General features: G+C 61.3%; 6 protein-coding genes across 23 annotated transcripts in view; 2 read left to right on the top strand and 4 right to left on the bottom strand.

Moving 5' to 3' along the window:
• The first annotated feature begins 1,353 nt into the window (after window positions 1-1,353).
• Mfsd3 (major facilitator superfamily domain containing 3) lies at window positions 1,354-3,632 on the top strand. Its single transcript, XM_046449259.2, has 5 exons — window positions 1,354-2,437; window positions 2,802-2,949; window positions 3,045-3,169; window positions 3,237-3,346; window positions 3,418-3,632. Exons 1-5 carry the CDS (start codon window positions 1,699-1,701, stop codon window positions 3,589-3,591), a joined length of 1,296 nt encoding a protein of 431 aa, XP_046305215.1. The 5' UTR covers window positions 1,354-1,698; the 3' UTR covers window positions 3,592-3,632.
• An 80-nt stretch (window positions 3,633-3,712) lies between these two features.
• Recql4 (RecQ like helicase 4) lies at window positions 3,713-10,334 on the bottom strand. Of its 6 annotated transcripts, XM_046449238.2 has the most exons (22): window positions 10,060-10,237; window positions 9,958-9,991; window positions 9,752-9,843; window positions 9,404-9,544; window positions 8,397-9,152; window positions 8,180-8,306; window positions 7,949-8,062; window positions 7,742-7,849; window positions 7,564-7,656; window positions 7,356-7,492; window positions 6,802-6,885; window positions 6,542-6,730; window positions 6,272-6,451; window positions 6,055-6,196; window positions 5,711-5,973; window positions 5,342-5,630; window positions 5,146-5,275; window positions 4,894-5,063; window positions 4,626-4,806; window positions 4,389-4,539; window positions 4,096-4,204; window positions 3,713-4,007 (listed from the first exon to the last, which is right to left on the bottom strand). In XM_046449238.2, the coding sequence occupies exons 1-22, from the start codon at window positions 10,141-10,143 to the stop codon at window positions 3,883-3,885; spliced, it is 3,699 nt and encodes a 1,232-aa protein (XP_046305194.1). In that variant the 5' UTR covers window positions 10,144-10,237; the 3' UTR covers window positions 3,713-3,882. The 6 variants fall into 6 exon arrangements, with proteins under 6 accessions (XP_046305194.1, XP_046305191.1, XP_058436771.1 ...); XM_046449235.2 differs by having other exon boundaries at window positions 9,404-9,843; window positions 10,060-10,334; XM_058580788.1 differs by having other exon boundaries at window positions 6,055-6,451; window positions 9,404-9,843; window positions 10,060-10,334.
• A 16-nt stretch (window positions 10,335-10,350) lies between these two features.
• Window positions 10,351-14,129, top strand: Lrrc14 (leucine rich repeat containing 14). 8 transcript variants are annotated; one of them, XM_058580791.1, is made up of 6 exons: window positions 10,352-10,381; window positions 10,782-10,882; window positions 11,880-12,233; window positions 12,421-12,589; window positions 12,737-13,005; window positions 13,093-14,129. In XM_058580791.1, exons 3-6 carry the CDS (start codon window positions 11,905-11,907, stop codon window positions 13,658-13,660), a joined length of 1,335 nt encoding a protein of 444 aa, XP_058436774.1. In that variant the 5' UTR covers window positions 10,352-10,381; window positions 10,782-10,882; window positions 11,880-11,904; the 3' UTR covers window positions 13,661-14,129. The 8 variants fall into 8 exon arrangements, with proteins under 8 accessions (XP_046305214.1, XP_058436774.1, XP_046305206.1 ...); XM_046449250.2 differs by adding an exon at window positions 11,166-11,208 and having other exon boundaries at window positions 10,352-10,494; window positions 12,421-13,005; XM_058580792.1 differs by adding an exon at window positions 11,081-11,208 and having other exon boundaries at window positions 10,352-10,494; window positions 12,421-13,005.
• On the bottom strand, window positions 14,119-20,505 carry Lrrc24 (leucine rich repeat containing 24). Of its 3 annotated transcripts, XM_046449243.2 has the most exons (7): window positions 20,423-20,505; window positions 19,779-19,827; window positions 17,346-17,427; window positions 16,613-16,869; window positions 16,171-16,449; window positions 15,866-16,034; window positions 14,119-15,358 (listed from the first exon to the last, which is right to left on the bottom strand). In XM_046449243.2, the coding sequence occupies exons 3-7, from the start codon at window positions 17,386-17,388 to the stop codon at window positions 14,442-14,444; spliced, it is 1,665 nt and encodes a 554-aa protein (XP_046305199.1). In that variant the 5' UTR covers window positions 17,389-17,427; window positions 19,779-19,827; window positions 20,423-20,505; the 3' UTR covers window positions 14,119-14,441. The 3 variants fall into 3 exon arrangements, with proteins under 3 accessions (XP_046305199.1, XP_046305203.1, XP_046305202.1); XM_046449247.2 differs by lacking the exons at window positions 19,779-19,827; window positions 20,423-20,505 and adding an exon at window positions 18,834-19,024; XM_046449246.2 differs by lacking the exons at window positions 17,346-17,427; window positions 19,779-19,827; window positions 20,423-20,505 and adding an exon at window positions 18,834-18,902.
• CUNH8orf82 (chromosome unknown C8orf82 homolog) lies at window positions 19,011-20,627 on the bottom strand. Its single transcript, XM_046449260.2, has 3 exons — window positions 20,423-20,627; window positions 19,779-19,827; window positions 19,011-19,595 (listed from the first exon to the last, which is right to left on the bottom strand). The coding sequence occupies exons 1-3, from the start codon at window positions 20,582-20,584 to the stop codon at window positions 19,150-19,152; spliced, it is 657 nt and encodes a 218-aa protein (XP_046305216.1). The 5' UTR covers window positions 20,585-20,627; the 3' UTR covers window positions 19,011-19,149.
• Window positions 20,628-20,725: 98 nt separating this feature from the next.
• Window positions 20,726-26,008, bottom strand: part of Arhgap39 (Rho GTPase activating protein 39) — a 78,198-nt gene continuing 72,915 nt past the window's right edge. For all 4 annotated transcript variants that reach the window (XM_046449240.2, XM_046449239.2, XM_058580790.1 and 1 more), the window contains 5 exons: window positions 24,430-24,503; window positions 23,220-23,419; window positions 22,470-22,561; window positions 21,790-21,959; window positions 20,726-21,651 (listed from right to left, as the gene is read on the bottom strand). In XM_046449240.2, the coding sequence (XP_046305196.1) occupies window positions 21,457-21,651; window positions 21,790-21,959; window positions 22,470-22,561; window positions 23,220-23,419; window positions 24,430-24,503 (731 nt within the window). In that variant the 3' untranslated portion in view covers window positions 20,726-21,456. The remainder of the gene's footprint in view (window positions 21,652-21,789; window positions 21,960-22,469; window positions 22,562-23,219; window positions 23,420-24,429; window positions 24,504-26,008) is intronic.

The following is a 26,008-nucleotide window of genomic DNA, read 5'->3' as shown; positions in this document are numbered from 1 at the left end:
CCAGTAAGGACAGGCCACCTGTGCCTCCTGGGGCAGCCCCAGATCCGTCAGGGAGGAGATGAGACTTGATAGTGAATCACAGGGGCAGTGGCACCAGAGAACCCCCATCAGAAAAAGTAGCCTTTTCTGAAGAAGAAAAAAGGTGTGTACTTCACCCCTACTCTTCCTCTGCCAGCAGGAGGGGGCTGGCTGGGCTCTCTCCTACTGGGGAGTGACAGGGCTCAAGGTGGCAGTGCCCACCTGGGTTCTGCAGGAGGAGGGGGAGATCTTAGTGCAAATGTAGCCCTCTTGACTGGGAGGCCTGGAGGCAGAAAAGGGATGCTGAGGGCAGAGTACCTTGAGGAAGTCCCGCGTCCTTGCCTCTGAGACACAGGATGGAGGGCCCGTTGGGTGCACCCTGCAAACACAGCTGTGGATCGTATTTGATCCGCAACAGTGTTCCTCTGAGGTAGGCATGGTAGTCCCGTTTTATAGATGAGAAAATTTGGGCTCCAAGACTCTGGAAGTGACGGGACACTAGTGATTCAGAAGCCACAGACGTAAGCTGGCTGTCCTTCTTACATGCAGACATACACAGACTTTGAGACATTTTTTTTTTTTTTTGGGGGGGGAGGGTACTGGGGCTGGAACCCAGGGTCCATCCCCAGTCCTTTTTATAAATTTTGAGATAGGGTCTTGCTGAAGCTGGTCTCAAACTTGCGAGAGTTGCTGGAATTTCAGGCCGCCACGCCCAGGCTCGAGATGGTTCCTCAGCCTCATCCTGGCTTCCTTATCCCCAGAGGGCACAGCTCTGGGCAGCAGAGACTGCACTTGGGTCTCCCTTTCAGGGTCAGAGTCAGGAAGGGTTGGGCCAGATTGGTCAGGCTCCCCTCATTGCGGGGCAGGAGCGGAGGGTAGGGGCAGTGTGGTTGGCTGTGTCCTGGTTGAGCCCTGGCCCTGACCTTTCACGTAAGACCCCCGCCTTCCGCGGCCCTCGGTGGCTAGTACCTTGGGGAGAGGGCTAAAGCCACAAGCACAGCGGAGGACCAGTGACAGAAACACAGTCGACAGGTCACTTCTCCAAGGGGGCTGGATACTGGGAGGTACTGGTAGAGCAGAGCGGATAATAGGGGGTGGGGCAGGGCTAGTGACCACTGAGCGGAGAGGATGATTCCTATACCGGAGGCCAGCCCCTGGCAGTGGAGGCCACCACGGATTCCTGCGCATCAGGAGCTGGGGCTAACGGGCCGCCCTGCTCAGGCTGGCCACCAGGGGCGCCTGGGAGCCAGAGAGCCGACGCTCTGGGCCGGTCAGGATCTCGGTGGCTCACGCGGCTTTCCAGAGCGGGGCACGGGCTGCCGCGGGGCTTCTGCGGCTTCTCGCCCACGGTTTGCGTCCACACTCCGCTCCGGCTCGGGTGGGGGGGGGGAAACAACAAGGTTTCCCCGGGACAGCGGTACGGAGCTGGGGGTACCGTGGAGGAGGCGCCATGAGGCCCAGCCCAGAGGGGCCTACTCGCCTCCCCAGGCCCCGCCCCGCGCAAAGCACGCTGGGAGCCGCGGGCTGCAGGAGCCTGCAGTCCTGCGGGGTGGAGGTCCTGGTTCTTACTGGCTGCTTTGTCCCAGCTTTGGTTCTTTTGGGGTATCGACAACCCCAGGACCTCAACGCGCGCACCCGGGCCCCAGCTTACCCTGCCCCTGACCCGGTGCGGATGGGACAATGCCGTGTCAGACCCCTCCGGGGCCTTGCTCCCGGCCTGAGCCCGCCCGGGCCCTTCTGACACTGACCACGCACGGAAAGCTGCTGCCGCTGGCCAGTCTCTACTTGGTGCAGGGCCTGCCCTATGGGCTGCAGTCCAGCCTGCTGCCTATCCTGCTGCGGGCCCGCGGCCTCTCCCTGACGCGCGTGGGTCTAGCCAAAGGTCTGTATGCACCATGGCTGTTCAAGCTGGCGTGGGCCCCACTGGTGGACAGACGGGGCTCCCCGCGGACCTGGCTGACGCTCAGCACAGCGGCTCTAGGCCTAGTATGTGGGCTGCTGGCCGCACTGCCTCCCAACCAAGGTAGCCAGGACGCGCTGCCCGCCACCGTGATGGGGCTGCTGCTGTTGCTGAACCTTGGTGCGGCTGTGCAGGACGTAGCCCTGGATACACTGGCCGTCCAGCTCCTGGATCCAGCCGAGCTGGGACCCGGCAACACCGTGCAGGTGGTCGCTTACAAGCTGGGGGCAGTGCTGGCTGGGGGCGGACTGCTTGTTCTCTCGCCCACTCTATCTTGGCCACTGGTCTTTGTGCTCCTGGCTGCCACCTACTGGCTGGCCGCGGCACTGGCCTGGACTGCACCAGCGCTGCACCAGCTACCATGGCCTCAGCCCTCAGAGCACACCCCACACCTGCAGGATTTGCTGGCTGCTCCTGAGACCCTGTGGACAGCAGGCTTTGTGCTCACCTACAAGCTGGGTGAGTTAAGTCTCAAGCCAGGCAACAACAGGACCGGGGCCTCAGGGACAGCTCCAGGTGGGTCCCCGAGGCCTCTGGGACCCACTTAAGGGGCCGCCCTCTTTCTTGGGCTGGCTCCAGAACCCAGCCTGGATCGCAGCACCCCGGGTTCTGCAACCTGGCCTTGCCTCTTGTCCTCCCTCGGCTGCAGCCCAAGTCCTAGCCCCTTGAGTTGCTCTGGTGTTGTTGTCTGCTGACCCTGGGCTCCACCAAATGCCCAGTGCATTTCTCTCCCAGCACCTGTGGCCCAGGATAATGGGGGCAGGGCAGGGGCCCAGGTGGGGAGAAGTAGGGGCAGGCATGGGGATTGCTGCTTCTTCTGCAGGTGAGCAGGGCGCTGGCAGCCTATTTCCGCTCCTCCTACTGGACCATGGTGCTTCTGCCCCAGAGCTGGGACTCTGGAACGGCTTGGGTGCTGTGGCCTGCTCTATCACTGGATCCTCCTTGGGTGGAGCCCTACTGGCCAGGCATTGGTAAGCCCTTCTCAGCCTGCCCTGCCCCCTCCTCACCCTTGGCCCTGTCCTAGATCCTCTGACCTATAACCTCCCCACTCCCACCCCAACCCCAGGGAGCCACTCCTTCTGTTGAGGTCAGTGCTGCAGCTCCGCCTTGGGGGCTTGGCCTGCCAGACTGCTCTGCTCTTCTACCTGGACACTCCAGGGGCCAGTGTGGGCCCTGGCACACTCCTAAGAGGTGAGGGGCTGGCTTTGGGGGTGGAGGGTCCGGGAGTTTGGGGCCCTGCTGACCTCTCTTCTCTCAGGAGCAGCCTTGCTGAGCCTGTGTCTGCAGCACTTCCTGGGGGGCCTGGTCACCACTGCCACCTTCACTGTGATGATGCATTGCAGCCAGCTGGCACCCAGGGCCCTTCAGGTGAGGGGATGTGGCAGGGACACCCAGGAGCTGGGAAGGCCTGAGGCTCTGACCATACACCCCATCCCCAGGCAACGCACTATAGCCTCCTGGCCACTCTGGAGCTGCTGGGCAAGTTGCTGATGGGTGCCCTGGCTGGAATGCTGGCTGATGGTCTGGGCCCACATCCCTGCTTCACCGTCTTTCTTGTACTCTCAGCACTGCCCCTTTTGGACCTTAGCCTGGCACCCAGCACCCTGGCCTGAACTGGGCGGGAGGACTGTCAATAAAGCCAAGTGTGCCTTTAGCCTGAATGTGTCTGCAGAATGTGAGGCACAGCTGTCCTCAGCCTAAGGGCCGCCTTGCTGGAAAGGAGGGCCCATGAAAACAACTCAGACCCCTTTTATTCTGCATTTTGGAACCCCTTTGTCACAATCCAGTTGCTGGCAGACTTCAGTACTGTGTTGAGCATTGGCAGCTGCACTGCTGCCTTGAGGAGTGGCCATGTGTCCATCTGTCCTACATGGGGGCAGCAGCCTTGTGAGCAGGGCAGTCAGTCATCGGCCAACCAGTAGGAGCTCCTCTGTGGCCAGGCGCATCAGGGCCTGGAAACTCAGATGTAGGTACTTTCTCCAGAAGCGCTGGTCCTGCCCATATACCTGGGCTGGGTATCGAGGGCTTCCTGTGGTGGAGCAGAAAGACACAGACCTAAGGTGGGCTGGTTCCTGTCCCTAGCCCTGTCTGCATCAGGCAGCCCCTGGAGCCCTCACCAATGCCATGAAAGATACGAGCCACGGCCCTGCTGGAAAACCTCTCTTCTGGCCTCAGGGACAGGAGCTGGCGGATGTCATGGCGGACCTGGTCCTCCCAGTCCTGAAGCTGTGGGTGGACAAGCACATCAGACTTCCCTGAGCTTCCAGAGAACCACATCCAACATAGGCAAGCCTGGCAGCTGAGGAAGCCTGTGGACAGGCTAGGTAGGGGGTGTGAACTGTCCAAATCAGGGATATGGGTGTGGCACCACCCTTGGCTTTGGAGATCACCCCAGAGGGGCTACGCTCACCTGGACCTGCCCAGGCTCTGGGCCCTGGTCCTCTATCCCTCCCTCTTCCTTTTCCTCTTCCTCGAAGTAGCAGCTGAGGAGGGCCTTCAGCTGGGCACTGCGATCCATGTCAGGCTGCTCGAGGCAGGGCCCACAGCTGGGGAAGGCCACACTGGGGTGCAGGGGTGAGAGGAGCCTATCAAGACTGCCCATGGGCACAGAGTGGATGGTCCCAGCACCTGCCCACCCACTTCCTACCTGTGAAAGGCCTCAGACATTCGGCGCAGATGTGCCAGGGCCTTGCGCTCTTGGGCCTGCACACGGTTGAACAGAAAGTCGCATACCTCGTCCCTCTCCTCAGCAGTCAGATCACCAGGGCTGCGCAGGTGGAACGCCAGCTCCCTGAACTCCACAATCACCCCTGTTCCCTGCAGCACACCTGCCAGAGTGTATCAGGTGTAGGGTGGATGGGTGGGAGGGTGGATGGGTGGCCGGCAGTCGGGTGGGGGAGTAGGGGCAAGCACACCTGTCCTGGGCTCTGGGTCCCACTGCAGCTGACGGAGAGCCTGCTGCACAGATGCCAGCTCCCAGCCCATCGAGTTCACCAGCTCTACCACATCAAATTCCATGGAGCTGCTGCCTGGCCCCATGTCCTCAGGTGGCCACCTGGCCCAGCATGCAGCTGCAAGAGGACACCTGTGCTCCAGAGGAAAGGGGCATGTGACTAGCATCCCTGGCCCTCTGTCCATATCCCTGACCCAGGGTGCTGTGTACTCACTTGTGGGCCAGGGCCTGGAGCTGGGTGGGGCCCCCAGGGCAGCGCAGGTGACAGCGGGAATAGGTGGTTGGCAGCAGCTCCAGCCAGTGCCGGGGATGCAGCTCCAGGTAGCACAGCAGGGTCTCAATGGCTGTAGGGGGGAGTGGGCTCAGGTGGTGTGGGGACAGCCCCCCTCCCCCGTCTTCCCGGCCCTTACCCTCTTCTGGCATGTCCAGGGCCTGCACTATGTGCTGTATTGGGAGTGCTCGGGCATGGCCAGGGCAGACCTGTCCCCGCACTGGGGCAGCTGAGTGGCCACTGTGCTGCTTGGCCTCCTGCAGGGGGGCCCCAGCTGCGGGCCTCATCCCATTCCTGCCTCCTTCCTGCTCTGGAGGCTGTGGCGTACAGGAGCAGGGTGGAAACAGGCGTTGTGCCAGCTTTTTCAGGGCCAAGAAATCGGCACCGTTGGCGTGCACATGTCTACGCAGCTCCTGCAGGTCCTTGCCCTGTAGAAGCAGAGCTATGAGTCTGTGTGTGGCCAGGGCACCAGGGGCTGGCCTGGTGTGAGGGATGGCAGGGTGCCAACCTGAGGCTGCAGGAAGAGGTGGCAATGGGCAGGCTGCCCATCACGTCCAGCGCGGCCCACAGCCTGCACATAGCTCTCAAAGCTTGGGGGCATCCCCAGGTGCAGCACGGCCCGCACATCTGTCCTGTCTAGTCCCATGCCAAAGGCCACGGTGGCCACCACCACCCGCAGATGGCCTTGCATGAAGGCCCGCTGCACTCGCTGCCGCTCCCGGGTGCACATGCCAGCATGATAAGCTGCAGCTACAGTCTCTGGGGCATGACCTTGGGGAAGATGGAGAGATGGCTGGTGGCATCAGGGCTGGCACACGGGGTGGCCCTGGGGCCTACCCTGTGGTGCCCTACCTCTAGAGCCTGGGTCCTGCCCTGCACACAGGCAGGTTCGGAGAAGTGCAGCAACTCGCTCTGTGTCCTCCCGTCGGTTGCAGTAAATGATGATTGAATCCAGGGCACGAAAGCGGTCACCCTGCAGCAGCGTCACCAGAGCCTGGCAGGGAGCAGTGGTCACTGGCCAGGCAGGATGTGGGCTCTCTGCCCAGGACCCTGCTATGTGCACACCTACCTGGTGTGGGTTCCTGTCTACAGACACAGACAGGTGCAAGTTGGCAGGGATGGGGGCTGGCCCACCCCGGCCAAGCTCCTCGGCTACACCCAGGTGCTGGGCTACATCACGAGCAGTCCTGCGTGTGGCTGTGGCTGTGAGACCCAGGAAACAGCGTACACCCATGCGCTCCCGAAGTACCTGCATCAGAAGGGAAGGGTGATGGTGAGGCCACCCAGCCCATGGGGCCCTTATCCATCCACCACCCACCCTGACCCCCCCTTGACTCACTTTGCAGATGCGCAGGTAGCAAGGCCGGAAATTGTGTGACCACTGAGAGAGGCAGTGGGCCTCATCAATGCAAGCAAAGGCCACGGGGGGCAGCTGGGAGGCCTGGAGGAAGCTGGCAGGGCCGCCAGTCCCAGCCCCAACCAGTGCCTCTGGGGACAGCATCAGCACATTCACCTGGGCTGCCTGCACCTGAAGGCATCAGGGTTAGGGGCACTACCCAGATGACTACCCACAGACCCCCACCCATGGGATACCCTGACCTTCTGCAGAACAGACTCCCGCTGCTTCTTGGTCATGCCTGAGTGGAGGCAGGCTGCCTTGAGACATGGGGGCAGGCTGGACATCTGCAGATAGAGGCAGTGCTGTCACAGGCTAGTCCAATCCTGGCTCTCCCCTGAATTCTGCAGGTACTCAACCGGCTCCCTGGGAGAAGCACCAGATCCTGCGTTCTGGGATAAAGGCATTGGCCCTGCCCATTCCCTAGGGCAGCGGTCTCACTTGGCTGGGGGCACTGTGATGACCAGCCGAATTACCCCACACAAAAAACAAGAATCCTCAGCTGAGGCTGTGGGCCACCACCCCAAAATGCACCCCTCTTTTGGACCACTTTTACTTCCAACCTTTGGGAGGGTCTGGAAGAGAGCCCTGGGCCTAGGGCCCTGAAGCTAAGGGGCCTGATGGTGGGTGTTGGGGGTTAGGCCCTGTTACCCTTGAGCACAGGTGAGCAGAACACCTTGTAGCTCCTGGTGTTCAGGGAACAAAAAGCAACCCCAGGGCACCAGAGGCTTTGGTTCCCAACACTTGATCCACACACCTGGTCATCCATGAGCGACAGGAGCGGGGAGACCACCAGTGTGAGGCAGGAGGTGCGGCGGGCGCACAGCAGGGCAGGAAGCTGGTAGCACAGGGACTTACCAGCACCTGTAGGTAGCTCCAGCAGTGTGGAGATGCCTAGGCCAGACAAGAGGCAGTTGCAAGGCTGTGTCCAAAGGCTAGAGCCAGTCCCCAGTGGCCACACTCACCCGACAGGATCCGCATGACTGCATGCTCCTGCCCTGGGCGGAAGGCTCGGTACCCTAGTTGCTCCAGGGCCTGGAACACCTCAGCTGGTGTCTCTGTGGACACAGGTGTTTGTCAGTAAGGCCTCCAAAGTCTCCCCACCCAGAGGTAAAGGCTCTGGTGCAGTAAGTTTCTGCTCACCTGCTACCTGTCCTGAGGGCCCTGGTGGGTAGAGGGGTAGCACTGGGGGGTGCTGGGATGGGGGACACACCTGTAGCTCAGGCCCAGTAAGTCCTGTGTTCTCACCAACTGGGCAGACGAGAGAAGGTATTTTGGGGGCTCCAGGCTGCACTGAAACAGCCTGGCACAGGGGCCACTGGGTATAACCACCCTCTTCCCCTGACTTACTGGGGAGGTGGCAGCAAGCAGTGTCTGCTCTCCAGGCTGCTTCTTCCAAAGTAGGAAAGGACTGCATGTTGTCCCTGTTCTTGCCAATCTCCTTCTGAAGGTTCAGAGTGGGGCCTGGGCCAAGGGTGAGGAGATGACAGGGCGTTATTTGAGTAGAAGTGCCTACCAAAGGGGCTCCGTACTCCCTGCTTAGCACTGGCCCCTCCCATTTATCGGGGTGGAGGCCCTCACCTGGCTTGGAACACTGGGGAACCCAGCGGCCAAACGGCCCAGACTGGAAACAAGAATCCTTGGCTGGGGGTCTGGCCCCACCACCCCCGAAACACTCCCCTTTCTTCTGCCACTTCTGTTTCCATGCCTGAGGAGGGCGCACAAGAGAGAATCACATAAAAGGGAGATGGGAGAGGTATGGGGAAGGCCCACCCTTGTCCTGCTATGCCCATCTCACCTGCCTGCGGAGGAGCCTACCTCGAAGGGCCCCACCCCACACATAACGTTTGCGCTTCATGTTGAGCCGGACATAGTTACTTCTGTCCTGGACAGCTGGTCTACGGGACAACGTATGGGCCATCCCCTTACGCTTCTTTGTCCTAGATGGACTTGAAGAACTGCTACAGGGCTGAGATGGCTGGGCCTGTACAGGTTGCCCTGGAAGGTCTTCTTCAAGTGCTACAGCCCCTGTCCCCTCAGACAAGGGTCCTGTTTGGCTGATGTCCTGCTGGGGCTGCACAGGACTCCCTCCATTCTCACTCCACTTTGGCTTCTTGCCTTGAGGGTTGCTGGGCTGAGGGCTCCCCATACCATTTTGGGCTGCCTGTGGGGCTGGAGTCTCTGGACCTTGTGAGAATTCCTCAGAGCAAGTATTGGGACCAAAGACAAGAAACTCTTCCGACGTCAGGTGTTGTGACTCCTTTCTACCCAGGCCAGGACTGTAGGCACTGGGGGGCTTCAGAAAATCTAAGGGTCCACTGTGGCACCGCTGAAGCCAGCCAGGGTCTAGGGAGCCCAGCCGCAGACTCAGAGATGCCCGAAGCTGCTGGAGCCGGCCTGAACTTCGCTTGGGCTCGGATGGCTGGGGAAGTGTGCCACCACTGACTTCTTCTGGAGAAGTGGGGGCAGTCCTTGGGCTGGGTGGACCTGTGGTGGGCATCTTGGACAAGGGTCTTCGTGGAGGCTGGAGTCTGCTGCCCAGTGTTGGCTCAGCCTGGGACAGGGAGGATAAAAGAGACCCCACTCTAAATGACAGCGCAAGGTAAGATGCACAAACCTGACTGTGAACAAGACTGAGGGCAAAGGCTATCTTTGAGTACTACTTGGAAGTCAAGCCCTGACCAACACAGGGGCCCTGCCTGTGCCTGCATATAGTGTGGAAAGGTGGACACAAAGGCCTGCCTCTGGGTCTAGGGCACCTTTGGGCCCAGCTCCAATGTATTGCAGCCCACTTCCACTTTTCACCTGTAGTATGACCTTGAGATTGGCCTTGAGCCTCTTTCCATAGTCCTGCACAGATCCCCCCGGGCTCATCTGTGGAGTAGGTTGTGGACTCTGGGTTGCTGCCCGATTCAGGTGGGGTCCCCAGCAGCTGGCCTCCAGAACCTTCAGGAGGAGGAAGCAGAGGTCCAGACCAGAAAAAGGCTGGCAGGAGGGCTGAGGTGTCTGCAACACCCACCCCCAGGAGGAAGGCGTGGCTCTGTTCTCCTCCCAAGTTCTATGCTCCGGAGGCTTGGCTGAGATTGCTCTTGGCTCCCAACACCCGGCCATACAGGAAGCTGACCGGCAGGTTGGGGTCACGGGCTCAGGTACCTCCTCCGCTGGGAGCGACGGCTCCGAGCTGCGGAGCCCGCCGCCGGCAAGGACCACCGACTGCTTTAGGGCGCGGTACTCGCGGTAGAGAGCTGGGTGGGTGGGAGGACGGGAGTCGGGGTCAGGGCGGGGTCCGCATCACCTCGCTCCCCCTTCCCCCGGCAGGCCGTCCCGCGCTCCGCGGTCCCCGGTATCGCATTGCTCACCGCGGACGTCCTCGGGCGCCGCCTCCACGTCTTCCTGTGAAGGGAACGTGTCAGACGGAGGCTGCGCCCTCTATAGCTCTCCCCTCCCACTACAGCTCGTACCTGGCCGGGCCGCCGCCGGTGCTGCCGCCTGAACCCGCGCTCCCACTCCTGGAGTTGCGTCCGCACGTCCCGCAGCCGCTCCATAGGGATCCAGTCCCGCGTCCTGCGAATCTTCCCGCCACACCAGCGACGTCGGTCTACCAGCCAATGGAGCTGCGCGGCAGGGCTGGGGCGGGGCCGCTGGGACGGATGACCAATCCGCCGGGCCCTGTAGGGTCGACCAATGGGTCGTGTCTATGTCATCGCCGCGCGCCGCGGGGCTGGGCGGGGCCGGTGGACAGCCGAGGCGGGGCTGGAGACTGTGGTGGTGGCTCTGGGGTCGGTGAGCGCGGGCCGCGGGCCTTGGGCCGAAGTGATGCGGCGCGTCGGCAGGACTGACTGGACAAAGGGGCGTAGCGCCGGGCGCTCGTGCCGGGGAGGCGAGGGCTGGCGCTTGTGAGCCTGGGCGGTGCCGCTGGGGGCGGGAACGGCCTGGGAGACCCCCACGCCGTGAGAACGGCCTCGGGGTCGCCGGGGATTCGCCAGGCCTGGGGGAACAGACCTGCTCGGGCGGCGGAGGGTCGTCAGGTTGAGGGCCCGTAGGAGCCCGACAGGGGCTTTTGCGCTTGTTCCAGCGCCGGACGATCGGGGGCATCGCGTAGAGACTCTTATCCGGGCGGCCAGGTCGGCTGCCTTCGTTTCCTTTTGCGACAGGTGCTCATTCCGTCTGTCTTGTCACCGAGGTATGCATCGTCCTCGCGAGATTTGTGCACGGGAGCGGCAAGCCGAGGGTGGGCATACGGGGTTTCCCAGAAGTGGCTCCTGAAGGGCTTGGCCTCGAGAGGTCAGTAAGCTCAAGGCCCTGTGGCTGGAATGCTCTCTGTCGCTTTCCTGGGCTGTGACCTTGGTCAAGGCCTAGGCCTTAGCTTTCCTAACTGTAGGAGGGGGATCAGCGTAAGGTGGCTGGCCCACAGGAAGCAGGGCAGAGCCCTTCTGTCGCAGATATTCTGCAACCTCGGGTCTTTTGCATGCATCTTCTCAGCTTGTGTGCTGTTTGTGCCTCATTTGAGCAAGCTCAGGCTTGGGCCTTTTTGAATCCTTGGTTTCTCTCCACGTTGATTCCTCAGGGAAGAAGAGAGATGCTTAGACAGGTGGCAAGGGTCACAGAAGGTGAGACTTGCTTTTTCTCGGGGGTTTCCATCCCTGGTGACATCCCAGAAAACAGTAATTATCCCTTGGGCTAACGTTGAGGGCCTTGATCCCAGGCCATGTCATTTTAACTCTGTTTCCCAGGTTTTAATCTTTTAAGCCCTGATGTTATTAAGCTGTGTCTGTGCTTTGTGGAATCTGAGAGCAGCCCTCAAATACATCTGTGAGGAAGATGAGGGAGGGAGCTGTGAGGGGGCTGCAGGCCCCCCTGGGAGAACTCCATCTGCTGCAGGCTGACAACGGGCTACAGGGAGGGGCCTGGGCTCTATTCTACTTTTGAGGAAGGATTTCTGAAACAGCTTTGTGATTTGGGGCCAATGGGGCCTCTGCAGAGCAGTAACCATCTGTAGAAGCACAAGTAAACTCAGTGGTGACACCATTTATGTACTACGATGCTTTGTTTTCCTAACAAAGCCTTTTGCTTCTGTAGGTTGGGGCCTGGGGTGTGGCCTTGTCCCTGGTCCACTCTGCCCAGCCACTGCCAGGTACCTAAGTGGGTACTTCTCTGTGTCACTGTTCTCCACTCTCTGCTCCAGTTGGGCACCATATTGGGCTTTCTCACCACTGGTGTAGAGAGTGGATATGACCTAGTGGTATTCTAGGTTTTCTTCACTGAAGCTCCTCTCCTGCAGGTGGCTGCCTGCACGGCCCAGCGCCATGCACACACTTGTGTTCCTGAGCACTCGGCAGGTGCTCCAGTGCCAGCCAGCTGCCTGCCAGGCCCTGCCCCTGCTGCCCCGAGAGCTCTTTCCCCTGCTATTCAAGGTGGCCTTCATGGACAAGAAGACTGTGGTACTGCGTGAGCTGGTGCACACATGGCCCTTCCCACTGCTCAGCTTCCAGCAGTTGTTGCAGGAATGTGCTCACTGTAGCCGGGCATTGCTGCACGAGCGACCCAGCACTGAGAGCATGCAAGCTGTAATCCTGGGGCTGACTGCTCGGTTCCACACCCCAGAAGCTGAAGCTGGCACACATTCCCTCTGTAGGTATGGACTTACCAGTGGGGACTTCAGGCCTGGAGTTACAAAGAGGGTTCCCTGAGGAGAGCATAGGTTGAGGTGCAAAGTTCCAAGAGCTCTGTGTGGCAGCAGACTGTTGTTCTGGTCCCAAAGTGGCTGGGAGGGGTTGTAGGCCCTGCTCTCTCATCCCATCTCAGGCCATCCCTACTTCTAGGAAGCACACACTGCGGGTGCTGGACATGACTGGTCTCTTGGATGATGGTGTGGAGCAGGACCCTGGTACTATGAGCATGTGGGACTGCACAGCAGCTGTGGCCCGCACATGCATTGCCCAGCAACAGAGCAGGACTGCTGAACCTGGACCAGCCCCTATCCCTGTGGAGGTTCGTGTGGACCTTCGGGTGAACCGGGCCTCCTATTCATTCCTGCGTGAGGCTCTCCGAAGCAGCGTGGGCAGCCCTCTGCGGCTATGCTGCCGGGACCTCCGGGCTGAGGACCTGCCCATGCGCAACACTGTGGCCCTGTTGCAGCTTCTGGACGCAGGCTGCCTGCGCCGAGTGGACCTCCGCTTCAACAATCTGGGCCTGCGTGGCCTGTCTGTCATCATCCCTCATGTGGCTCGCTTCCAGCACCTGGCCAGTCTGCGACTACACTATGTGCATGGGGACTCAAGGCAGCCCTCTGTAGATGGTGAGGACAACTTCCGCTACTTCCTGGCCCAGATGGGCCGCTTCACCTGTCTTCGGGAGCTCAGCATGGGCTCTTCTCTCCTTTCAGGCAGGCTGGACCAGCTGCTCAGGTGAGTGGGCCCCATCAATGCTCTACCCTTTCCCTCCATGGGGACACTCCCTGGGCCTACTTGTCTGTGACCCCTGTGTCCCCACAGTACCCTGCAGAGCCCCTTGGAGAGCTTGGAGCTGGCCTTCTGTGCTCTGCTGCCTGAGGACCTGCGCTTCCTGGCAAGGAGCTCCCATGCTGCTCACCTAAAGAAGCTGGACCTGAGTGGTAATGATCTGTCAGGAAGTCAGCTAGTGCCCTTCCAGGGTTTGTTGCAGGCGGCAGCAGCCACACTGCTGCATCTTGAGCTGACTGAGTGCCAGCTTGCTGATGCCCAGCTAGTAGCCACACTGCCCACCTTGACCCGCTGTACCAGTCTCCGCTACCTTGGCCTCTATGGCAACCCGCTATCCATGGCTGGCCTCAAGGAGCTGCTGCGGGACTCAGCGGTACAGGCTGAGCTGCGCACTGTGGTGCACCCCTTCCCCGTGGATTGCTATGAGGGCCTGCCCTGGCCTCCACCTGCATCTGTCCTTCTGGAAGCCTCCATCAACGAGGAGAAGTTTGCCCGTGTAGAAGCTGAGTTGCACCAGCTGTTGCTGGCCTCAGGCCGTGCCCATGTGCTCTGGACAACAGACATCTATGGGCGACTAGCTGCAGACTACTTCAGCCTGTGACCTCCTGGCTTTGGATGAGACAGGCCAAGAGCTTTTGCTGGGACTCTGCTGGAGGCCTGACAACAAAGACTGGTCTCAGGTTTCCTGCAGAGTCTGTCTTGCTCCTGGGCACACCTTAAGCATCCCATGCTTTCTGCAGTGCCCTGCACCTGCTCCCTAATGGCTGGCTGACTGTGGGCCCCATGCTGGATTTCAGGCCTGCACTACCCTGCTCAGTATAGCTGCACTTGGCTCTCTGTGGATGTACCTGGGATCCCAGCTGTTATCCAAGGGACACTTCCGGGCCCTTCACATCTCCTTACCAAGAGCGCAGCACTGTGGGGCTGAAGGTGGGGCGAGGCCTAGGTCCTGATGCAGCCTTTTGCCTGTACCGTGTTCCCTGCCCTGGCGCTAGAGCCACCCCGCCAGCTGGCTATGGGGCTGGAGGGTGGTGTCAAGGTACAAACGTGCAGCGTGTCTGGAGTTTGAATCTTTGCCTGTTTATTCTATTCCAACTGGCCAGTGTGACTTCCCCACCTCTGTTATATCCCCAGCATGGCTACTGGGAATCAACTAGCATCTGGCCTGCTGCCCCTCCCTCTGGCCGCGTAACCCCACCAGCACTGCAGGCCAGGGCTCTCCCCGGGCATCGTGGACCTTCCAGGTCACGGCCCCTCGCGGCTCTGTCTGCAGGCGCCCCACAGCTTGGTGCTCCAACGCAGCTTCCACCTTTACTGATGAGCATGCGCTGCGCCACGCGGGCCAATGAACGGCGCCCGCGTCATCGGCGCGCGCCGCCGGCTCAGCAGTGGATTTCGTAAGCGACGCGCCGTGGGAGGTGGAGTGAGGGGGGCGGCCCTTCTGGCGGTCTGCCCTCGGTAGGCGCTTCTGGCGGCCCCTCGGCGAATAGGGGCTTAGAGCGGTCGATGACGAACATCTCGTGGCCGCGCTCGTCGCGCAGCTCTTCCAGCTGCGCGAAGGTGCAGGGCCCGTCCGAGTAGTCGTTGACGAACAGCGCGCCCTCTCCTGGCTGCGCGCCCGCCTTTTTCCTCCGCCGCCGCCGCCGGCAGATCATGGCGGCCAGCAGCAGCGCCGTGAGCGCCAGTAGCGCGATGGCCGCCGCGATGGCTGTCTGCGTGGCCAGGCCTAGCGCTCGAAACGCCATACTCCCCGCCTCGTGCCTCGGGGCGCGGCCTGGGGGGCGTGGCGGCGGGGCCGGTGGCGGCTGCCGGGACGCGTTAACCAGGAGGCGGAAGGGCACGCTCGCGGCGCCTCCGGCGTTGGCGGCCTCGCACTCGTACTTTCCCGCGTGCGCCAGGGTGATGTTGGTGAGGAAGAGCATCCCGCTGCCGGTGTCCGGGGCGGCCTGGCCACCCAGGCCTGGCGCTCCGCCTTCCAGCTGGGCCTGCGCCTGCGGACGGTCCTCACGAGGCTGAGGCACCTTCCTCCAGGTCACCAGGGGCTGCGGGTAGCCAGAGGCTTGGCAGGCCACCCGCAGGTCCTCCCCTAGGTTGGCTGTGAGTTCCAGCGGCTCCACGTGCACAGAGGGAGGAATGCAGATGAGGCTACTGCCCGACACCTCCAGCAGACTCTGCAGTGCCAGACGCGGTGGCTCTGCACACGTGATCTTCTTGTCTCTGGTGCTGAACAGTCGCTGACCCCCCTCCTTGATCCAAGCGCCCAACCAGTGGAGGGCGCAATCACAGCGCCATGGGTTCTCTGTAGGCAGATCAAGAATACAGTTGAGGTTCTGCTGGGCCCGGCAGAAGCCCACACCCCACCTCCTATAGCCACCTCGGTGGAGTTTCTTCTCTGAACCCCGGTTGCTGGGAATGAGGAAGGTCTTTCACCCCACTTTAGTTCAGTGATGCCCACACAGGTATTCCAGCAACACTGAAACTCTAAAACAGATGCCCTCTCCTGGAAACACCCCCAATCCTGGTCAGCTCTTTCGCCTGCCTGCCCTTTCCTGGCCTCAAAATGTGAAAGAACCTCAGTTCTGTTAAGTCATTCTGGATCGCCTACCTTTTCTGTCTTAGGCAGGTGCCTAAGTTATGTATCTATCAGAACTTCAGTTCCCAGCTGCCCTTTACCAGAACTGCAGGGTGGTGGTGTGGCCCTCCAAAATGCTACCCAATGGTTTATCATAGGGACCCCCTCCACACCTGGGCCTGCTCCCTACTGATGCCACTGAGCCCAGTTAGGGACCCCTGCCTGAGGAGTTACCTGTGAGGCGCAGGACTTGCAGGCTGGCCAAGGGCTGCAGGGCCTCACGGCTGATGGTGCCCAGTTGATTCCTGCTGAGGTCAAGCAGGGCCAGGGAGGAGAGCCCTGCCAGGGCCTGGTCCTCCAGCAGCTCAATGCTGTTTTCTTGCAGGTGCAGCTCCTGCAGTCGCTGGAGTAGGGACAGCAGATCATCAGGAAAAAGGGCCCAGGGGAGCTAGACTAGGTTGACTTTTCTCCCCTAACAACTACTACAGCGCGCTGGATGACTGGCAGGACAAGAAGATCCCGCGCTTTTGGCCTCTCACCGGCAGGTGCAAGAAGGTGAAATCCAGCAGCCGCGCCAGCTGGTTGCCAGCCAGGTAGAGTACACGCAGCTGGGCTAGGCCCGCAAAAGCCCCTCCCCGCAAGCCACGTAGCCTGTTGCCTGTGAGGGCCAGCTCCAGCAGGCGCGGTTGCGAGCGGAAAGCGCCAGACTCCAGAGCACGCAGACTGTTGTTGTGCAGGTAGAGATGGCGAAGGGCGGCGAGTGGCGCCAGGGCGCCTGGCTCCAGACGCGCGATGTTGTTGTCCTGCAGGAACAGCGTCTGCGGGCCGGGGGAGGGCGAATCTTACCCCACTGCAGGAGTCTCTCGCTCCATTGGGGCGCCCCACCGACCCCACCCGGATGCTCACACAAGGCTCCCTCCATCCCATGGGCACTCGCAGCCTGCTCCAACCCGAGGCCCGGTGGCCCCACATGGTGCCCACCTGCGTCCCTGGGGGGATTCCCAGTGGGACGACGCGCAGCCGCAGGGCACCGCACTCAACCGTGGCGCTGTAGCAGCGGCAGGCGGCGGGGCAGCCGGCGGCGCGAGGCGGGAGCCCTGGCAGTGGCGGCAGCAGCAGCAGCCCCAGCAGCAGCAGCAGCAGCAGCAGCACAGGAGCCCCCGGGGCCATTTCCCTAGAGAAAGGCCTGGGACTGCGAGCCTCCCCAGGGTTGGCCCCAGATGCGATGGATGCACCTCCTGAAACACAGGTTGGCAGGCCACTGCTAACATTATAGAGCCAGCCCAAGAGCACGAGTGGAGGCCCACACAACCTGTGTCTAACTTTCACAGTTTTAAGTCAGTTCGTGTGCTGGGGATTGTAAGTCAGTGGCAGAACACCTGCCTAGCATACACGAGGCCCTGGGCTACCCTGTCTGCAACCCCCACTCCCAATAAAGAAACTGATGAATAAAATTTTCTAGTTTCCTTCCTTGACAAAAACACCAAGACTGAGGGCAGGAGGTTCAAGTTGAGAATTCTTGGTGTCCTGTTTCCCCAGGATGTGGCCATGTGGGGAGGGCAACCCATTCTCAGACCCCTTCCCATGCCTGTCCTGAGGGCCCTCTGCTCATGCACAGCACAGCTGGTTCAAGCTCCCTCTGACCCTGTTGACTCAGCCCCGTGGCTCCTGAGCTGGGACCCAGGACTACTCGGCAGCAAAATCCGGGACCTACCCAAGCATAGACCAGAAGGAGGGAACGGGCCCTGGGCAGGCATGTCTTCACTCTTGTCTTCACTCTCAGGACTGGCACAAACCTAAGGCTCAATCCAAAGCAGAGTTCCTTAGGTGCCCCTAGGACAAGACCTGTTGTCTCACTTCAAACTCTAGAATTAACACTGGAAGCAGGTATGCTCTGGCTCCACCTGGTGGTTCATACATCATGACTTGAAGGGAGACCTGGGCAGAGGGGGAGCCAGATGACAGAGCTGGGGCTTTTCCTCAAGTAACTTGTAGAGAATTGAGGATGAGGCAAACAATAGGAAAGTTAATTCAGGAACTATGGGCTGGGGCTCCCTAGGCTGGCTCCGGAAAGAAAACCCCTGTCTTTGGGGTAGGTGGAGTGCTGGGAAAGATTGGGTGTGAGAGACGGGCCTTAGGTCACCAATAAAGCTTTTGTGTTTCTTCTTTGTGTGTGTGTGTGTGGGGGGGGGGGGATTGACCCCAGGGTCTCACATGTTAAGCACATACTCCACCACTGAGCTACTCCAACCACACCAACTGGGTTTCAGGTGTGGTTTTCTAAGTGGGCCAGAGAGAATAGGAAGAAGCATGTGGTTTGCAGGGGTTTATGTGCATGTATCTGTGGCCTCAGGGATGGGAAAGCTGGGGTCTAGTTCCAAACACAAGAACCCAGTTTTATAGGTATGGGCGTGACTGAGAAACCAGCTCCTCTGGAGCCAAGAAAGGCAAAACCCAGGGTATACTGTTACCTAGGTGTCCCTGTCTCTGTGAGTCAAGATGAAAGGTGCCAAATGGCTTCAGTGCTTGTTTCAATTCTGCCCTAAACTGTAACTCACACGATTATTTATAATCAGGACATATGAGTAAGCATAGCAATAAAGTTTTAATGAAAAAGGCAGAGGCGGTTGCCAGGGGTCTTAGGATGTGTGTGAGCCCCCAAGAAATGGGACTGGGGGGGGGGGCGCATTCTTTGGGCCCATGGCATTAGTCTCCCTGAGCACCAAGGGGCGGCCTCCAGCTCCAGGACTCACCCACCCACCCAGCCTCCAGCAATAAAGCCTTGGTTTCTTCCTTGGCTCGGCGCTGCAGCTCTGGAGGACCCGTTAAATACAAACTGGTGTGGAAAGACGGCCCGGACAGGGATGAGGGACCCGGATGAGGGCCCAGAAGTCCTTTTACCAGCGGACAAACCCTAATCCGGCTTAGCAGGGGGCTGGGGGCACCCGGTTTCCTCTCTCTGGCACACTCGAGCCAGGATCTCCGGGTGGTCCTTGCGACCGGCGCTGGGATCCTGCACGAAGTCCCCTTTCGCCCTCTCGCGCAGGTAGGTGCAGGCCTGCGATCGTGGAGGGCGTGGTATCCGCGTGCCCTCCCCGGTGCCGGGTTGCACACCCTTCTAGGTGCGTGCCGGGGTCCGAGCCGGGGAGGTCCGCGATCCCGCCCCTAAGCCCGGTGACCTTGGGTCGGGGCCCCCCCTCACCTGACGCTCCGGCGGCTCGCGGCTCCCCGCCGAGCCTGCGGCGGCCTGGCTCCAGCAGAGGCGGGGCGCGCACGCGCACCGGAGCCCCGCGCCTCCTGCGCCCGCCGCCCGGGCCTGACGTCGGGAGCGCGGGCCAATCCAGAGGATGCCCGGAAGGGGAGCGAGGAGCGGAGCAAGGGGCGGCGCCGAGCCCTAGGACGGGCAGCAGCACCTCGGACAGCGCCAGCAGGCGGAGCCCCGGCGCACTCCACGCACGCGCACGCGCACTCGGCCGGCGGAGCGCAGGATCCGCGGGAACTCCGGAACAGTCCGCGGCTCAGGACCGCGGAGTCGCCAGCAGCAGCGGGGCCAGCTCCATGGTGAGGGCGAGGCGACGGCCCTCCCAGCGCACGTGCGAGGGCAGCGCGGGAGCGCCAGGGCCGTACTCGAAGCAGGCGCTGAGCTCGAAGGCCAGGGCAGAGCGCACCAGGCCCACGCCGCCCGCGCGCTCTGGCGCCGGGTGGTACAGGCGCCCGTTGGCCGCCAGGGGCAGCAAGCGCGCCGGCTCGAAGGGCACTGCCAGGGCCTCGCCCCCGCCGCAGTAGGACAGGCGAGAGGGCCCGCGGCCCGTGGCCAGCAGGTGCGTGAAGACCACGGGCCGGTCCTCACAGCGCAGGAAGTTGCGCTCTCTGCCGCACAGTGAGAGGAAGGGGAAGGCGGCCTCGTAGCGCCCGCTGCGGTTGGGTTTCAGGCGAGAGAAGAAGGTGACCAGGAACTGCAGGTCTGGGGGGAGCAGAGAGTGCGGCTGCTCACCTCGGCAGGCGCCTCACCCCGGACCACACCCAAGGCCGGCGCTGGCCTCACTGCGACAGCGGGGCACCTGGTGCGAGTCAGCCCTGGGTCGGGGCCCGGGGCAGGGCCTGTCCTCGGCTGTCCTGAAGGGCGAAGGAAGGGGTGCAGCAGTACCTTTGAAGCAGGTGATGAAGTTCTTCATTTTGGAATCGTCCAGGAAGAGCTGCAGAGGACAGGCCGAGGCCAGTGAATGAGACCCCGTGGGTGTGTTCACTGTCTTGCTGTTCCCTGTGCAGGGCGGCGCTTTGAAAGTAAACCCCGGGCCTGCTGCCTTTCCGACATCGACCCGCAACCCGAGTAATGCTTCCTTGCACTTTCGGTGGCTTTTCCCCTCTTCCTTGATTACAAAGCAGGCCGAGCCTCCCCACGCGGGCACTCGACCTCCCGAGCCGCCCGCGGGCTCAGGACGGCGGAGTCGCCAGCAGCAGCGGGGCCAGCTCCATGGTGAGGGCGAGGCGACCGCCCTCCCAGCGCACGTGCGAGGGCAGCGCGGGCGCGCCAGGGCCGTACTCGAAGCAGGCGCTGAGCTCGAAGGCCGGGGCAGAGCGCACCAGGCCCACGCCGCCCGCGCGCTCCGGGTTTTTCCCGCTGATTGTCTGGGCTCTGCAGAGTGGGGCTCACGCGCTTTCCAGGTTCCCCCCTTTCCCTTGGCCTACGAGGACTCCTCTCCTCGTCAGTACGCACCGGGACTCCAGCTCCCGTCCCGCCCCCACAGAGGCCCTTCCCCTTCCCGGCGCCCTGCCTCGCTCCCCACACACCTGACCCTGATGATCCACGTAGTAGAAATACTCGCGCGTCCGGGGCTCCGGGCTCTGGCCCTGCGTGTAGGAGACGCCCCCGTCTCCGCTGCAGGCCCGGGCTCCCCGCGACCGCGCCAAGGCTAGGGCCGAAGCGCTTAGCGCCCCGCAAGTCCGCCACATCCTCCCGCTCCGGAAGCGGCCGGCAGGTCAGGCGGGGGACGGTGCACGCGAACAGGCGTCCGCCGGCGCCGTGGCCTCGCGCCTCGGGTTCCGGCCTCGCCCCGCGACCCGCAGCGACGGAAGGAACCCGAAGCGGCGCGCGAGTGTCCACACGAACTTTATTCACACGAAAAGCGGTTCCTCGGTCCACGTGTCAGAGCACGTCTGCGGCCCGCTCAGGGGCCGGCTCGGCAGGGCTGGCTGTTTTGTTTTAATAATAAATAAAAACTCAACTCTAAAAAATATATATATAAAAACCGGGAGAAATTAAGTTTGACAACAGTTGGAACTGATTCCATAACGGGAACGCAGGCGAGTCCGGCCCAGCCGCCGCGCGGCGCGGGGTTGGGTCGGGAGCTGCGGGTAAGGAAGGAGGGTGCGAGTGCTCTGCACGAGGGCGGTGAGGACGGCTCAGAGATAAATAGCATCTGGTTAGAACTATGTCCTTAGCAAATTTAGTCCCGACGTCTGTCGCTCTATTTATATCTCTATGCACAAGAGGGCGGGGTGCGGGATGGAATCTGGACTCGTAGGTACACCACGAAAAAAATACTCTCCCCCCGCCCCAAGAGTGCCTGCCCGGCCCTGCCCGCCGCGAGGACTTTGGTTCGGGGCCCTCCCCGCGCAGGAGAACCGCGGCCTGGCGGCGGGCAGCCGGGGCTCTGGAGCGGAGAGGCCGCGCGGCGTGGGCCGCGGCCAGCCGGGAGGGCAGTGTCGCTCGGCTCCGGGGAACAGAAGGCACTTCTCGGGGCCGGCGGGGCCTGGCATGCTGCCCCGGCGGGGCCCCCGCTCCCGCGTGCGCCGCGCAGCCCGCCGTCCGTGGTGCCCGCGTGCTATAGCACGCCCTCCATAAAGCTGGTGTCCAGGTGCTGGATGAGTACGCGCAGGAAGGACATCTCCTTGCGTGTGTTCTCGAAGATGACGCGCGGGTCATCCGACTGGCAGCGCAGGCAGTTGGGCGCCATCACCATGGCCAGGTTGCTGACGTCCATCTTGGTGATGGCTACGTTGGCAGGCTGCACGAACACCTGCGGAGGGGAGGAGCGGAGGGCGTGGCGGGCGGACCAGAGGCCGGGGGCGCGGGGCGCGGTGGGTGGAGCACAGGGCCGGGGAGCAGGCAGGGGGCGCGGGGATGCGGGGACGCGGGCGGGGCAAGGCGCGGGTACCTGAAGGAAGCGGATGAGGTAGCACAGCACCATGCGATTGATGCGAGGCAGCGCGTGCACCACGGCCACGGCGGCCTCGGGACTCTCATAGTGAGCGATGCACTGCTCGTAGAACTCGTGCGGGATCAGGGGCTCCTCCAGTTCCCGGTACCACAGCTTCAGCAGCGACGCTGTGGGCGAGGGCGGTTCAGGTGGGCCTGCTCTGGGAACGCATGGGCCTGGCAGCCCGCTCGGACCGCATCAGGGAGCGTAGGGAAAGGGCTTTCTGGAAAAGGTTCCCCGCCCAGGTCTGCGGCCACTGGCGCTGCTGCATCACAGGCTAAATCAATCTCCCTGTATCTATCCCCTTATAAAAGGTATCCTGGCCGTTCAATTTTCCCAAGATGGAAATTTGAAACAAAAGTTTCTTAGATCTTCCTTCAAAGCTGGCTTTGAATAAAACCTAGGGTCCTGCCAATCTGACTCAGTATCTGTGGATGGAGGAGCGGCACAGTCCAGCCTCCGCCCCCCCCCAGCCCCCAGTGCGGGATATATCCGACTAGTGATGGGCCGGCCCCAGAGCTGCGGAAGGAAGGTCATGAGATACAGCAGGGAAAGAAGCTGGGGGTGACAGGAGGAGTGAATGGCCATCGACCCTCTAGGCAGTGCATGCTCTGGTGTTGAGTGGTCCAGGGACTTACCTGGGACATGGGGGTCCTCCAGGCCTGTGGGCACCTTCCACTGATCCACCTGGAGCTTCAGGGCGTTTACCTCATCAATGTCTCCAGGCACCCTGCAGAGCACAGGGCAGGTCTCAGACTGGAGGGCCAGTTTGGAACAGTCCTCAAGGCCTTTTCTCAAAGGGGAGGGTGCTGTGACAAAGCCTCATGGCTCTCTTTTGGGTTCTGCCCCTTGTGCTTGGCTCGGGGGTGTGGGGTCTCCCAGACTGTCCCTTCCTAGACCCTCTGCAGGCTGTTAAGGCTCAAGCTTGCACACCTGTGTCCCAGATTGGGGAGACTTTTCCTTCTGGGGCTTGGGCAGCCTGCTCTTGAGAGGTGAGTCAGGACAGGGGCTATGCATCCCTGTTCACAGGTGGGGATGATAAGCCCAGCTGCTGCAATGCTCTGATGCCTAACTGATCTCCCCTCTGGGGCTCACAGCTTAGGCCAAGCACCCTCTGGACCCCTGGTGGCCATTTCTGCAGAGGCAAAAATCTCTGCGGGTCATTGTGCTGCCAGACTGAGGATGAACCAGCAGACCTGCCTCCTAAGGATGGGCCCTGACCTTCCTCTCTTGGCCACACGTCCCTTGGGATCAGCTTCCGCAAGGTGGCCCACCCTTCCATCTACTCTGAGGCAGGGGCATGGATGCAGGCCTCATGGGCCTCCAGAGATGCACTGTGGACACAAGCCTGTGTCTCCCACATCCAGGGACCAGGGTTGACAAGGCACCTGAAGATGCCCTCCGTCTGGTCACCGTTGAGTGCCAGCACCTCCTCGGAGAGCCTCGTCTGTACCCAGGGCAGCTGCCGGTCTGGGTAACGTTCCTTCTGCATGCTCATGACCTCCTGCAGTGCACTGCCAAACATGGATGGGCTGAACACAGCATTCTTGGCGTGCCGGATCTCCTCCACGTTGGGCTTCTTTAGCCCCTGTGAAGACAGCCAGGCTCTTCTGTCCTGGTCTGGCCCAGCCTTTCTCCTGCTAACCCCCCTCCCCCGCCCCAAGGATCTTCTCTTCCCTAACCAAAGCCAGGGACAGTCTCAGAACCCTAGCCATCAATTCACCAAGGGGGCCTCTTGCTGGGCCACCTACAGCACCCAAAACTTCAGTGGGCCCCCTGGCCATGCAGGAAGGTGGATGGGCCAGTTTGAGCTATCAGGGTGGACCACAGTGGGGGGCCAGGTCTGTTGATCTGTGATGGTTCTGGAAGCCCAACTGGCAGGGGGAGTCCTCTGGTGAGATAGGCCAGAATGGCTGGAGAAACACATATGAGGAATAGGAAGTGGGGAAGGGGCCAGGGTCTGGGACAGGCACAGGGGGCTCAAGAGACATCCTGGACAAGGGTGGGAGGAGGGACAGAGCCAGAAAACAAAGTCCAGCTGTGTGCTGTAACTGAGGCCTCAATGTTCTTTGGCGTCAGAGAGGCTTTGCAGGGAGGAGCTTAGGCTCCCAGAGGATGCAAAGGCAGGGTCTCTTCCAGGCCCACACTGCAGCCTGAGCCTGCCAGGCTGAGGGAGGGACCCCTCCAGAGGGTGGTCTCGTGGCCTGCCATGGCTGTACCTGACTCCTGTATCTCATCACACCAGCTGGTTTCTTGGGTTGGTGCACCCAGGATGCTGTTCCCTTGCGGTCCCTCCCATGCACGAGGGCAGGCTGGGCACAGCCAGGCAGCTGGCCCACTCATGCGAAAAGGCCCCTTAATGCGGCCCTGTGCAGGACACACCAGTTTGCCTGCACCACTTCTGAATTGGGGGTCCAGGCATGGAGAGGAGCCCCCTGAGGGGAAAGGGGGCATGGTACAGGAGGAGGGCCCTGAAGCCTTTTCAGCCAGCTGCCTAGGTGCACCCTGGCAGCACCCTCTCTGCCACTCAGTGCTCCCCTGAGCCTCACACCTCCCCACCACACTTTGGCTGGGATACTCCTCCCAGCGTGCTTGTACCTTCTTGGCCCCTGTCAGGGCCGCCTTCTGCAGCTTGTGGTAGCAATACTTGGCGTAGGTGCTTATCGCCACCCCTGGAAAAGAATGGGTGCTGGTCAGCCTGGGGTGGATGTGCAGGGACTAAGAGAGAGCAGCGACCTGTGGGGGCCCTGGGGGATAGATGGCTTGGCTATGCTCCCGCCCACCCTTGACTAGTACAGCAGCCCCCACTCTTAGGTAATGTCCTTTAGAGTGGAGCCCCAAGTGGAGAGGCTTTCCCCACGTCCCTGTGCCAGGCTGGGGGATCCCCTCTGCCAGCCCACCCAGGACAGGAAGGCCAGGCTGGGGATCAAGCTGCTTCCCTGTATGAAAACACAGGCAGGATAGAGCAAAATCTGAGCCCCAAGTCCTCCAGACCTCCCCTACCCTCCCTGGCCCCGGGAAGGAGTGCCTGGATAAGACACCACGCCGTGTGTGCGGAGGGCAGGTAGAGCTCTCCTGCAGCCCTGGTCTTTAGCCAGGGGCCCTCATGGGTCTGAGGCTGCCTGGAGATGGGGTAGGAGTGAGGGTAAAGGGAAGCAAGGCCCTGGTCCTAGGCCACAGTGTGAGGGGGAATGTGGAGCAGGTGTCAGCATGCTCTACCCCATGAGAGGGCAGGGCGGTGGCAGGACCACCTTTGGACCCTTTGAGAATGGGAACCAGGCCTCCAGGAAAGGGCCTTCTGTAACTCAGCCTCCCTGAAGCAGAGGTTCTAGCTGCGAGTCCTGTAGGGTCAGGAGATGGCAGGCAGAAAGACCAAGACAGTGCAAGTGAGAGAAAGGAAAGGAGACAGTAAGGCTTCCCCTTGGGACCTAGGATGTGTGCTACCCCTCCTGGCCTAAGCAGGAAAGGGGTGGGGAGGCAGGGAGAGAAGATGCCTGAAGCCGGGGACAGGCAGGCAGCCTGAAGCATGTGCTTCTGGGCATGGGACCCTGCCCCTCCCCACACCTGTTGCCTCCCAGGGTGTAAGGGAGGCCTCTAGACCCAGGCCTTCACAGACTTTGCCTTCTTTTAAAGGAAGTAGTTTCTGTGGATGTCTGCGGACACAGGGGTCCTTAGACTCAGTTCAGAAAACATTTTAGCACAAATGTCTTGATTCATGAGAACACCATTTTGTTTCTAGTTATCCTAAAATGGCTCTCTCCTTGTGTCTGTGAAAGAAAATTCTTTTTAAATCAAGAAGACAAAGGTTTCTCACAGACAACCTGGACAACCTTCTCCAGGCCCCAGCAGGTATTGATCCAGTGCCGGGATCCTTCTACCACAGGCCATTCCGAGGGCCCCTCATTTTGAGGGAATGAACAGACAGTGCTTAAGCAGATGGGACTCAGGCCTTAGCCCCGCAATGTTCAGAGCCTGGAAGCTTTGCAGAAAGCAGCAGGTGGAGAAGCTTCCAGGCCCTGCTTCAGCCCAGCAGTGAGGATACCTGCTCACTGAGCAGGAGAGGTCTGAGGGTAGTGGCAGGGCTGCTTCCTGTCCCTAAAGCAAACACCCAGACCTTAGAGCCTGTGATTGCTTGAACCAGGATGGTGTCCTGGGGCCACTGCCTCTCAGCTGATGA

The sequence above is a fragment of the Marmota monax genome, unplaced genomic scaffold, assembly GCF_021218885.2.
Source record: "Marmota monax isolate L192 unplaced genomic scaffold, Marmota_monax_Labrador192_F-V1.1 WCK01_AAM20220418_F8-fsc00073, whole genome shotgun sequence".
Lineage (NCBI taxonomy): Eukaryota > Metazoa > Chordata > Mammalia > Rodentia > Sciuridae > Marmota > Marmota monax.
The sequence above is the reverse complement of the archived record's forward strand: the minus strand, read 5'-3'. Positions and strand labels throughout refer to the sequence as shown.

Coding starts and splice junctions, on each gene's coding strand:
- CUNH8orf82 (XM_046449260.2), bottom strand. CDS start 20,584: ATGTGGCGGACTTGCGGGGCGCTAAGCGCTTCGGCCCTAGCCTTGGCG. Junction 19,828..20,422: donor ACGTGGATCATCAGGGTCAG/GTGTGTGGGGAG, acceptor TGTCCTCTGCAG/CTCTTCCTGGACGATTCCAA. Junction 19,596..19,778: donor CTTCATCACCTGCTTCAAAG/GTACTGCTGCAC, acceptor TGCTCCCCCCAG/ACCTGCAGTTCCTGGTCACC.
- Mfsd3 (XM_046449259.2), top strand. CDS start 1,699: ATGCCGTGTCAGACCCCTCCGGGGCCTTGCTCCCGGCCTGAGCCCGCC. Junction 2,950..3,044: donor GCCCTACTGGCCAGGCATTG/GTAAGCCCTTCT, acceptor CCCCAACCCCAG/GGAGCCACTCCTTCTGTTGA. Junction 3,170..3,236: donor CCCTGGCACACTCCTAAGAG/GTGAGGGGCTGG, acceptor CTCTTCTCTCAG/GAGCAGCCTTGCTGAGCCTG.
- Lrrc24 (XM_046449243.2), bottom strand. CDS start 17,388: ATGCCTGCCCAGGGCCCGTTCCCTCCTTCTGGTCTATGCTTGG. Junction 16,870..17,345: donor TCCTTCTGGTCTATGCTTGG/GTAGGTCCCGGA, acceptor CCTGTGTTTCAG/GAGGTGCATCCATCGCATCT. Junction 16,450..16,612: donor GAATCCCCCCAGGGACGCAG/GTGGGCACCATG, acceptor CCCGGCCCGCAG/ACGCTGTTCCTGCAGGACAA.
- Lrrc14 (XM_046449258.2), top strand. CDS start 11,905: ATGCACACACTTGTGTTCCTGAGCACTCGGCAGGTGCTCCAGTGCCAG. Junction 12,234..12,420: donor GGCACACATTCCCTCTGTAG/GTATGGACTTAC, acceptor CCCTACTTCTAG/GAAGCACACACTGCGGGTGC. Junction 13,006..13,092: donor AGGCTGGACCAGCTGCTCAG/GTGAGTGGGCCC, acceptor GTGTCCCCACAG/TACCCTGCAGAGCCCCTTGG.
- Recql4 (XM_058580787.1), bottom strand. CDS start 10,143: ATGGAGCGGCTGCGGGACGTGCGGACGCAACTCCAGGAGTGGGAGCGC. Junction 5,631..5,710: donor ACCTCTTCCTGCAGCCTCAG/GTTGGCACCCTG, acceptor CTGCTTCTACAG/GGCAAGGACCTGCAGGAGCT. Junction 4,008..4,095: donor TCGTATCTTTCATGGCATTG/GTGAGGGCTCCA, acceptor GCTCCACCACAG/GAAGCCCTCGATACCCAGCC.